Genomic DNA, 12444 nt, shown 5'->3' with positions numbered 1-12444 from the left:
ATGGACATAACCGCTTCATGGATTCATTACGGACATGACGACTGCACTGCTCGATCCTTTCTTTATGGATACAAAAATCAAAACTACAAGGAAAACGTTTCCGTTTCTGCGGTGACTGGGAGGGACGAGCACGCGCCCGGCACTCTACTGCTAATGGCTACGAGGTGATTTGAGTTGAGTAACTCCATGCAAAAACACATATTTATGTGGTTTCGCCACACTATTTGAGCTAAACGAGCGCTGTCGTGTCTCATAAGAATCCAACCTGTGTTGCATAGGTCTTGGAATTGTTTTCTGAGGCCCAGAAAAGCAGATAAAACTTGCCCCTATGGGTTAGCATTGGCGCTATTCTGGAAGGCTGCCAGGCAGGTACACATCTCAGGCTAGGTCAAGTCAATTTTTGTCAGGTTTTTGCTTCTAATAAGTCGGGATGACCCTGGGGCCAACAAAAATGGGGTCAAAATGACCTGATTTCTCCTTTAACTGTGTGCTATCTGTTAAACAGTTAAAATTCAGAGGAGCATACTAAACTTCAACGTCTAACCCTAACCCACATACAGAGCTGAGCTGGTGACAGAACTCTGACCAGGTGGTCCTTTAAGTTTACAGGCCGACACACAGCTGACTAACTCACAGCTAAACTAACCGTTCACTGAACAGTCAAGTGGCTGCAAGTGTCATGGTGGCTGTTAACTCTCAATTTAATTCAATTGTATTTATAGTGTCATATCACAACAGAAGTTATCTCAGGCCACTTAACACATTGAGCAGGATAAGAACACGCTCATGATTTTCAGAGTTAATACATTTTCAAAATCCCAACATCACCAGGAGCAAGTGTTACAGCGCCACCTAGTGGAGAGAAAAAACTACTGTAACAGACTTTTAGGCAGAAATCTGGAGCAGACCACGATCTTGGGTTCATCTGAATGTGGTGTTGGTAGTTTTAGTGTTATAATTAATAGTAGTAGTAGTACTAGTTGTAGTAGTAGTAGTAGTAATAGTAGTAGTATTGGTAGTAGTATTAGTAATAGTAGTAGTATTAGTAGTATTAACAGTAGTAGTAATAACAGTATTGGTAGTAGTAGTAGTAGTAGTAGTAGTAGTATAAACAGTAGCAGTAGTATTACAGTAGTATAAGTAGTAATATTGGTAGTGGTAATAGTAGTAGTATTAATAGTGGTACTATTAGCAGTTGTAGTAATAGTAGTAGTATTATCATCTTCTTTCGATCTTTCATTACTTTGACCTCATTATCATTTGACCAGCTCCACTGGTACCAGCTGGGTCCTGGTCCTTGTCTAACAGTCTGCTGTTGCGTCCACCGGTCCCTGGTGGGTGCTGGTACTCGTCTAACAGTCTAGAGGCTAGAGCCAACAGCAGACTGTTGGACCAGGACTAGAGGGTGTACCTCTAATGTGAGTGTAAACAGGATGATGCCGATGAACTGGTTGACTGTTGTTTCTGTCTGGCTGGTTGATCACTGTTGATGTTTTCTGATTGTGCTGATGTGTGTCATCTGCAGCTATGGCCGATATGTAGAGGGAACAGGATCAGTGCTGCAGTGCTGCATGGAAACAGAGGTAGGTTTTAATGTCTCTACAGGACAACAGCCAAGGACAATGTCCAGTGCTGAATTAGACCCATGTCTCCGGTTAACAGGGGACATCGAGTCCACAGGCAGATCCTGGCTTTGTTTTTATGCTGATGTGCTTCATCAGCTTTGAGATAGGCATAAGTTTGCCTTCATCACATGTGGACTACAATAAAGGTATAGAAATATATTTCAGATGGTCGGGCAAAACATCATCACCAGGGGTTGAAATACTTGTATCCATGTGATATGTCAGAATTTTTTCTATACAACTGTAGCTCAATGAGGGTGAATGAATACTTAATGAAGTAAATGTTCATCCTTTATCTGTTTATAGAGATATTTTTTTTATTGTTAAAAAAGCTCAACTGCCACAGTCACTCTACTTCCTACAATTTCTTCACAATAAAAGATGATTGGACATGGTTGTATTAATATAAAATAATGGTAGGTAGAGTAAGGAAGATCATTCATTCATTTAGTCTTATTTTAGATCACTCTGCTGTAAGACTTACATAGTATAAGAACTGTGGTGAACAGCTTTGGTTTATTGTTTCCATCTTTAACTAAGTGTACTGTTCTGCTGTCATCCATTCATGAAAGACATGTATTATTAACACATCCCAGCTGGAGCACCTCCTTCCAAGTGTTGTTGGTGTTTTGAAGGCCTTTTCTTTCTTTCTCATGTGTTCTGCAGGTGGAGTGTGTGTATAGAGGTCTGGACCAGTTGTCTGAAGATGAGAGACTCCAGCAGCTGTCGACACTCAAGCTACGTTATTTTACCCCCAGAGAAGTTGCCAACCTCATGGGCTTCCCTCAAAGCTTATGTGAGTCACAAGCCTGTCAACCCTTAAATGTGTAATGTCTAGTCCCATTCAGAGAGAGGGACTGAAGAGAGGGAGCGCCATTAGTGAGAACAAAGCCACCAATCAGAAGAATGAAGCTTTATTTTGCAGCATTTTGGATGAAAGCAGCCCAAAGCACGTTTCATACTGTCTGCACACACAGCAGAGGAGAGAGAGAGGCTATCACACAGCAGAGGAGAGAAAGAGAGACTAACACACAGCAGAGGAGAGAGAGAAACTAACACACAACAGAAGAGAGAGAGAGAGACTAACATACGGCAGAGGAGAGAGACTAACACAGCAGAGGAGAGAAAGAGAGACTAACACACAGCAGAGGAGTGAGAGAGAGACTATCACACAACAGAGGAGAGAGAGAGAGAGAGAGAGAGAGTTTAACACACAGCAGAGGAGAGAGAGAGAGAGTAACACACAGCAGAGGAGAGAGAGAGACTAACACACAGCAGAGGAGAGAGAGACTAACACAGCAGAGGAGAGAGAGAGAGACTAACACACAGCAGTGGAGAGAGAGAGACTAACACACAGCAGAGGAGAGCGAGACTAACACACAGCAGAGGAGAGAGAGAGAGAGAGAGAGAGAGAGACTAACACACAGCAGAGGAGATTTTAAACAATCATTTATTCAGATAAAATTAATCTACATTTACAATAAATAACATTACAATCCAGACAGTTACAAACGACACAACATCTCCCCCCGAAAAACAAAGACAACAACAACAACAAAAATGTTTTTAAAAGTTAAATTAACATGCATCAACAATGGTGATTTCCAATTCATTTAGCCAGAAAAGTCAGCCATCATAGTCCCACACATCTTGAAAAGCCCCTAAATCTTCCATTTTCATATAGTATTTGTATTCTAACAATACTTGTGCTTTAACTAAATTCTTAAAGGTAATCAAACAATCACACCTCTGTCCTCTGTCCACGGTCTCTCTCCTACTTAAATAAACTGCTAACTTTGCTATGCCAAAAAGGAAATTTGGCAGTCGACCCTTTTTCTTCTTATTTGTACTATAAGGAAAACCGAAAATGAACATTTGTTCAGTAAACCTCTCTCCAAAGGACATCACTAGAATATGAAGTGTTATAAACATCAACATCAATCTAGGACAATGTAGAAAACAATGAAAAATGGTCTCTCTTATAGGGCAAAAAGGACAATCATCTGAGACAGTAGGATTTAACACTGATACAAAAGCATTCACTGCCACAATCCTATGTAAAATACACCACTGCAAATCCCCAGCATTTTTTGTTAATGGTGGTTTATAAAGCATGCTCCATACAGGTTTCACATCTGACCGGACTTTAAAGTGATCTCTCCAAGGTGTGTCCACTCTACCTTTAAGCTTTTCCTTGTTCAAGGCCTTGACACACCCTTGATAAAGTGTTTTCCCACTCACTGACTCCAGTGACATCCATAAATTATCCTCCAGCAGGGGGCCCAGTCTTTCACAGTCCTTAAATTGAGGCCAAATACACAGCCTAGTAAAAGGATCAGAATCATCAGGGGCCAGTTGTTCAAAGGTAATCTGATCGGATTTGGTTTTCAGGTTGGATCAAATCTGGAAAATGGGTTGTTCAAAAGGGAAAGAAGGATTCTAAAATTGGATCAGATCATGTAATCAAATCGAAGTTTGGAAATGGATCAAACCTTCAGTTTGTGTTGTTCAAAACTTTTCAGTAGGATTTGGATAACTTTGATCCAAAAAAACAGGATTACCATGATCCCAACAAGGGGTAGGATTTCAAGGTGGATTTCAGGAAGAAAATGTAGTAAAACTTTAAAATTGGTCAAATAATACATTTGTATCATTTAGTGTATATACTTTTATTTATATTTTGCACTTGACTTGTTTAACTATTACAGTGGTAAAGTAGACATAGGCAACCAATTAAGCCTTTCAGTATAGTAAAGAAAAAATAAAAATGATCTTGTTCCCATGAAATAAACCCCCAAACAGATTTCAATAACAAACAAAAATTACATATTACATTTTTCATCTCTGTCACTGTCATTCATCACTGTATATTAATGTCATAGAAACAATCATCAGATATGAACCTGTCAAAGATAATTTCGAACAATTGCATCCCTTACTACACGTCCAGTCAGTCCCTTGTTCGGACAGAACGCCAGAGGTTAGTCTGGTTCTTCAACAGGCTCAGGTGCATTATAAACATCACAGAGAGGAACATTGCATCTGTTAGCGATGTTGTGCAGGACAATACACGCAAGTATTACAGTATGTTGCATGTCTCTCCTTCTCAGATGAAGAACCCTGAACATTATTTTGTTAACTATTTGACATTTTTTATTTAAGACATTTTCAATATATCCACAATGTATTTGTTAATGTATATTTGTTTTTTATTTGTTGAGCCTAAGATGAGGGGTCATAAAATAAATTAGGATAAATGGAAGTGGATATTTATGTTTTGTGTTTTGTCTCAAAATAAACACTTAACCCTTAGAGCCGATTGACGCAAAGTACGTCGAAAAACACACCCATTCTTCTCTGTTACATTGCTCTGCGATTATTAGTTGGAGCAGTTGCACGAAAGAGCAGAATTGGGGCTTTCCAACGAGACTAGGCACTGGTCTGTACGATCAAGTATGAACATTTTAAAAAATCATGAAATTAAATCAAATTGTATCATATTTACAGTCTATTCTGCTCTGCGTTCACCCGCACACCCATGGCTCTCGCTTGAATTACTCGCGAACCCGTGATCGCATAGATATGGCATGCATGTCAGATGAAAGAGAAGACACAGCTATCCATTGATACCAAATACATTGATCCTTCTGTGTTATTGTTACGACCCCAGCTCGTTGGGGAAAGGGGAAATAACATAAATCACCGGATGGAATCGGTTTGGCAACAATTCAATTGTTTTATTAATAGGGAAGGTAAAAGGCAACACAATGAACTAAGGAAGGAGGAGGCTGTTCCCAAACAAAAGGTACAAAAACGACAAAACTGAAATACAAAACAGGAATAGCGCCCCGAAGTCCAACTTGGGAGAAATAGCGTTTTCACAATAATCAGGTTAATTCGGGTTAACTATAAGCTCAGAGCCATCAACGTGAATCACACACACTACACAAAAGGAACCGCGCACGTTCTGGCTAACAAACAGGAGTTACAGGAGTCCACAGAAAACACAAGGCACTAGCAACCAACAAGGAGACACAGGGGGCCAACTGCTCACGTTAAATCACAGCGGCCCCGAGTGACTCTCTGCTGCTGGCTTTTAAACAGGCAGATAACGAGCTAAGGCAGGATGGGCCGGCGAACTGAAGCAGGGCGACCCAATCGCAGAGCAGGAGAGAGAAGGCAGACCCAGGCAGGCGAGCAGGTAGAGGAGAGGCAGGAACCAGGGGCACCAATCAGGAGCGAGGGCTGGCACACACATAACAGCCATGGGCCGTGACGGTTATAAAAACAGACGAAGTGACAGCAAAATAATACCTTCATTTACCCCATGTTTTTGTGTGCTTTTGTGGCATAGTATGTTCATAATCCAACGCTTTCATATGTTTCTCTATGGCAAGGCACGTTCATAATCTGGTTTTGAGATCCTAGCAAATTGCATCCAAATTTGTTTGACAAATAAACACTTTTTTGCCTTTTACTTTGTTCATTGCAATGCAGTAAAAAGTTGTTGTAGAGAATCATCATGTGTGCACATCATGTGTGCTACCACGCAAACAAGTCAGGTCAGATCAGCTCATGTCACCGATATGGAGCACAGAACGGTCATTTTTCATCACTAAATAAAAATGGCCATTTATTTCTATTAGGTACACACCACATATTTCTGTAAATTGCTCATCCCTCCACCATGGTTCTTATATTGCCAGATTCAGGACGGTCAGGCCTACATATACATGAAAGTCCTGTCGAGCTGTCAGCTTGCTGCGGTGAGATGCACATCAAAATCGAAGATTTTTTATAGTATGCTTTTTGTATTTTTATCAATTCAATCAAGTATGAATACATGATATTGTGGCAGGTCTGGTAGCCTAGACTGTGCTGAAAAAAACAATATGTAGCATGTGTGAATGGCACTTACAATGACCAGGATAAATGCTTCTAACTAAAGGTAGTGAAAATGCCCTTAAAACAGACTAGGGCTCATAGGGTTAAAGTGACCCCATGTTGGCTCTTCTACCTGTTCTTTACATAGCTGGTAATCCTGAAAACTGTGTATCTGGATCAGGGTGATCCAATCCAATGTTGCTTTGAAAAAACGTTTTAAAAGTAAGATGGATTACCTTATCCTGGATAGCAAAAAAAGGGATTTCCAAATCTGGATAATTTTCATCCGGATTTACATTTTTTGAACAACTGGCCCCAGGTGTTAGGTGTCCACTAATCCACTCTTCAAGCAGCACTCTGTCCTCTGTCCTCCTCTTCTTTGGACACTCTCTGTCCCCCAATCTCAAGACCTGCGCGACCATCTCCCTCCCCTCCCTGGCTGTCTGAACCTCTGCGAACCAACTGATCATTGTTGCGAGTGTCAGAGAGAAAATGGAAGAAATCGGGCCAGCACGAGGACCTTGCTCACTACCACCACCTCCTCTCTGACTTCACCTCAACTGTTTCGGCAGCTAAATCTGCCTTCTACCTGGCAAAGATCAACCCCAGGAAACTCTTCTCCATGTTCTCCTCCCTCCTCACCCCTTCCCCTCCTTCCTCCCTTACTGCTGATGACTTTGCAACTTACTTTACCAAGAAAGTAAATGACATCAGCTCCTCATTCACGCCTATTCCCTCCCAGAAAACATCTCCCTCAACTCTCATGGCCTTACCAGCTTTAACCCCCTCACCTCTGAAGACGTTCACACACTTGTTACATCTAACCATGCCACCACCTGCTCCCTTGACCCGATTCCCTCCCCTCTTCTCCAGGACATCTCACATGACATCTTGCCATTCCTCACCACCTCTCCTTAAAAAACCCACCCTAGACGCTACTGACATCCAAAGCCACAGATGTGTATCTCTTCTATCATTCCTCTCTAAAACCTTGGAACGTGCCGCCTACAACCAACTGTCATGCTATCTCTCGCAGAACAACCTCCTTGACCCTAATCAATCAGGATTCAGGACCGCTCACTCCACTGAGACGGCCCTCCTCACAGTGACCGAGTCCCTGCGAGACGCCAGAGCCTCATCCCACTCCTCCGTTCTCATTCTCCTCGACCTATCTGCTGCATTCGACACAGTCAACCACCAAATCCTCCTCTCCACTCTGGCTGAACTTGGCATAACTGACTCTGCTCTCACCTTGTTTACATATTATACCTGACAAATCGCATCTTTCAGGTCGCATGGAATGGCTCTATGTCCAAATCCTGTTCTCTGGACACGGGTGTCCCTCAAGGCTCAGTATTAGGACCGCTTCTGTTCTCACTATACACCAGATCACTAGGTTCTGTTATTACATCGCATGGATTCTCCTACCATTGCTACGCAGATGACACCCAGCTGTTCCTCTCTTTTCCCCCAACCTCTGACACTCACATTGCAGCTCGCATCTCGGACTGTCTGGCTGACATCTCTGTCTGGACAACTGCACATCACCTCAAGCTTAACCTGAATAAAACCAAACTCCTCTTCATCCCAGGGAAAGACTGCCCTCGCATGGACCTGTCGGTCACTGTCGAGGGCATCACAGTATTACCTTCCTCAACTGCGAGGAACCTGGGTGTAATCCTCGATGACCAACTATCCTGCACCCCCAACATCACTGCTGTGGCCCGATCCTGCAGATTTGCCCTCTACAATATCCGCAGGATTCGGACCTTCCTCACAAAGGATGCAACGCAACTCCTGGTCCAAGCACTGGTCATCTCCCGCCTTGACTACTGCAACTCTCTCCTGGCCGGACTCCCGGCCTCTGCGATTAAACCATTGCATCGTATCCAGAATACTGCAGCACGCCTTATCTTCAATCTACCCAAATTCTCCCATGTGACCCCCCTCCTCCGTGACCTCCACTGGCTCCCTGTTGCAGCACGCATCCAATTCAAGACGATGGCACTGGCCTTCAGGGCCATCAATGGAACAGCACCCATCTACCTTCAAACACTGGTCAAACCTCATGCCCCGAAGCGAGCGCTTCGCTCCTCTACTTCAGCTGGCCGGCTGGTACCACCATTGCTGAAATCAAACAAATGTCGCTCAGCAAAGTCCAGACTCTTCTCTGTTCTGGCGCCTCAGTGGTGGAACGAACTCCCGACTAATGTCAGGATAGCAGAGTAATTTTACTCTGATCATAGCACTGTTGCTCTTAAGGTACTACTTTACTCAGATGAGGACCTAACACGTTCTATTTTTAGCTCTTACTTTATCGGCAATGATAGGTTGTGGTTTCTTTGTTTCCTTCTTTTGACAAATGTACTTATTGTAAGTCGCTTTGGACAAAAGCGTCTGCTAAATGACCTAAACTTCCTTGACCGAGCTTTGGGTTCGAAATGATTCCTGTCTAAATCATCAACTGTACAATTAAAATCATCTCCTACAAATAAAAAATCAGTTGAAACACAACCTAAAAGGGTGCTTGCTAATTTTTCTATAAAAATACATCGTTCACCTGGATCACCGGAGCATATACATTTAACAACATCATGGTAGATTTTTCATATCTGGCTGTCACTTTAATTAGCCTCCCTTTTACAACTTCTTCAACCTCAACAGACACTGGCAAGAAGTTTTTTGAGAACAGAATTGCCACTCCAGCACTCACAGTACTCTTATGACTCAAAACAATATCCCCATCCCATTCTCTCTTCCACTCAACTTCATTGTCCATATTACTTTGGGTTTCCTGAGCAAAGGCAATATCAATGCACTTTGTTTTTAATAGATCATAGTTCTTTTTTTAACATCTCTTGCTCCATTAAGATTTAGAGATGAGATTGTAAAATGACTCATGGCCAAACAAAAGGTGATTAGAAAAAGTAAATGCATAACATATATGTGACTGTCCCTTACTTTTTTAATACATTGCTGACTTGTGCTTTCACCCTAAGGTGATAAACCTCTGTGTCCTTCAAACCATCAGCACCTCTCTCTCTCATCAGCCACTTAGAGGGGTCAACAAACATAGAGCGATTTGGGAAGAAGTCATCTGCAGCTACATCCCTTTTCCCTTTAGTTAGTTTTAAAAAACTACGGATTTGCTCAAGATTGTAGCCATTGCTCTTCTGGCCATCAGGAATGGATGAATCAGAAGTCAGAGAAATCATCTGAGTCACATTTTTGCACCTGTGCATTTTCCTTTAAGGGCATTTTCCTTGGCTTTGACCCTTTTTGACTCTTTTTTTGTTTTTCTCTTTGAGCATGGTACTTTAAAAACATTTTTGTCATCCATTGCTCTTTTCTCCCCATTATTCAATAACTCATCAATGTTCATTGCCTCCCGCTCCTCCTCTCCTTCTACACTGGTCTGACTGGGCTCATCAAGCACACTCCCTGTCCTGCTGCACGTCTGTGTCAGGCTCCTGCACTGCTGTCTCCCTCTGCTCCCCTTCACTTCTGCCTGACTCCTACTCTCTTCACCCCGCGCACTTTGCCCACTATAAATGGGGGCAAGTTAGACAGCATAATTTTTACACTGGATTAATTAGGGGGAAAACTGATACATGCGTGTTTCTCAAAACTATACCATGTTCAACTACAGTGTTGACTTTGTCAGTAGAGTTCAGAAACATTATGACAGAGCCGTTCATCCGAGAGACTGCCTTCAAACTTTCACATCCCACAACTTACACACAGCATAGGGGGGAGAGAGACTAACACACAGGAGAGAGAGAGAGAGAGAGAGAGAGAGAGAGAGAGAGAGAGAGAGACTAACACACAGCAGAGGAGAGAGAGAGAGACCAACACACAGCAGAGGAGAGAGAGAGAGACCAACACACAGCAGAGAGAGAGCGAGACCAACACACAGCAGAGGAGAGAGAGCGAGACCAACACACAGCAGAGGAGAGAGAGCGAGACCAACACACAGCAAAGGAGAGAGAGACTAACACAGCAGAGGAGAGAGACTAACATACAGCAGAGGAGAGAGACTAACACAGCAGAGGAGAGAGAGAGAGAGAGAGAGACTAACACACAGCAAAGGAGAGAGAGACTAACACACAGCAGAGGAGAGAGAGAGAATAACACAGCAGAGGAAAGAGAGACTAACACAAGATGTATCACACACACAGAGAGCTGCATACCTTGAGCTTCAGTATGCAGAGAGTTGTGACGAAGCAGCAGTTTGGCCTGGGAATGAGAACCGTTGAGCACACTGTAATTGGCTGACGTGGAGTCCAGATGTTTTTTGCTGATGCAGCAGCATAAAAAGCTGATACAGACACCATCATACAGTTCCAGTGGGTCAATGTGATGATTATTGTTGTATCTTTCATACTTTTTTTAGGAAATTGTTGCATAATATACTTTTAAAGGCAAAATCAAGGTCTGTCTCCTAAAGGACCATTTTCAGATTATGTGCACCTTTTTTTCCAACTATGAATATTTCAAAATGCTCCCAACATCCATGTTGAGACATTATTAAATCAGTTTACAATAAAAAAAAAATTGTGAACAAAACCTGAACATAGTCGACAGGAGTTTAAAGCTGGATGACTTCTGTGATTCAATAATCTGTTCGTCTGACTGTTAGATGAATACAAAAAAATCTGTTGCTTCATGTTTTTTCTAGTCTACGTGATATTCTGCATTTTTTCATACTGTTGGATAGATTACATTGCCAAGTGTTATCTTATTTTGTTAAAGCTATTTGATTGTGTTTTTCAGCCTTTCCGGAGCAGATCACTACCAAGCAGAAGTACAGAGTTCTCGGAAACAGTCTCAATGTTGTTGTGGTGGCCAGACTCTTACAGCTTCTTGTTTCTGAAGGACTCTGAGGGTCTCTGAAGGACTCTGAATGTCTCTGAAGGACTGTGAGGGACTCTCAAGGACTCTGAAGGAAACCATCCTCTCTATCACAGAGCACTTCAGGCAGTCACCTGAACACTAGTTCTCCTTTAGCCTAGTGGTGGTGATGTGAAGTCATGTGACCCTGATTTGTTTCCTTTATAATCTCATGTGAGCTTTTTTACTTCAACCATTTGCATTCTCGCTCATCAAAAATCATAAATGTAAATTGTTAAGCTCCTTTTGTGTAAGTAATGTGTGTAAGCATGGAAGTTTCATAATGTTTTGTTTGGCACAGAGATCATTTTCTGCAGTAATCCAGTGGCTTTTTTGTGGAAGGATGATGCAACTTCCTGTTGGCCTCCAAACATGTCATCCTGCAGCATCCATATGGATTGTATTACAGAGTAAAAATAAAAATGGATGGTCTTCTTTTTGATGGATGTTAACTGATCAAATATTTTAAGTTTCACTTCAAACTGTACATGTGTCTTTTGCCTGAACATAAATGTTTGTTTTTTTAAAAACATAAGGAATGTAAGATCCATCTTTCATTATGTAAAACAGGAGAGCCCCGGAAGCCCCCCTACCATCCCACTAACTCTCCAAAAGCCTGACACAAGACCCATTGTAAAATCTGTTGTCAGACAGTAAACGGCGTATGGCCAAAGCTGCCATGTGTTGTCATGGTAACGACAAGCATGCGATGAGATGTCATCCAAGTTACAAGACCATTGTTTGAACTCATAACTGTGACCAGCAAATTAAGTTAGGATTGATGTTGAGAATCAGCCTTAGTTGCCAATTATGTTACACATAAAAGGAATGTGACTGAATCTATTTACAAGAACAGTGTTGAGATACTCATTGACATATAAAAAAAACAAAGCTGGACAAAAGTAACATAACAAACAGAAACATAATATTGGCGGTTTTCACATAAATTAGAGTTTTTCACAATTGTTTACAAATGTTTTAGAAATATTTGGATCGCATTAAGCATGCACATGGTTAATTTGGCATCACAACTGCAGGAGAACTG

The 12444-nt window shown here is 42.0% G+C and overlaps 1 protein-coding gene across 3 annotated transcripts in view; it reads left to right on the top strand.

Moving 5' to 3' along the window:
- Positions 1-11918, top strand: part of trdmt1 (tRNA aspartic acid methyltransferase 1) — an 81892-nt gene extending 69974 nt beyond the window's left edge. The window contains exons 9-12 of one of the 3 annotated variants that reach the window (XM_084033825.1): positions 1526-1583; positions 2292-2421; positions 11283-11394; positions 11425-11918. In XM_084033825.1, the coding sequence (XP_083889951.1) occupies positions 1526-1583; positions 2292-2421; positions 11283-11392 (298 nt within the window). In that variant the 3' untranslated portion in view covers positions 11393-11394; positions 11425-11918. Of the gene's footprint in view, positions 1-1525; positions 1584-2291; positions 2422-11282 lie in introns of all 3 variants that reach the window. The other 2 variants (XM_084033826.1, XM_084033824.1) reach the window with 2 other exon arrangements.
- The last annotated feature ends 526 nt before the right edge of the window (positions 11919-12444 follow it).

This window comes from Eutrigla gurnardus (assembly GCF_963514095.1).
Source record: "Eutrigla gurnardus genome assembly, chromosome: 18".
Classification (NCBI taxonomy): domain Eukaryota; kingdom Metazoa; phylum Chordata; class Actinopteri; order Perciformes; family Triglidae; genus Eutrigla; species Eutrigla gurnardus.
The sequence above is the reverse complement of the archived record's forward strand: the minus strand, read 5'-3'. Positions and strand labels throughout refer to the sequence as shown.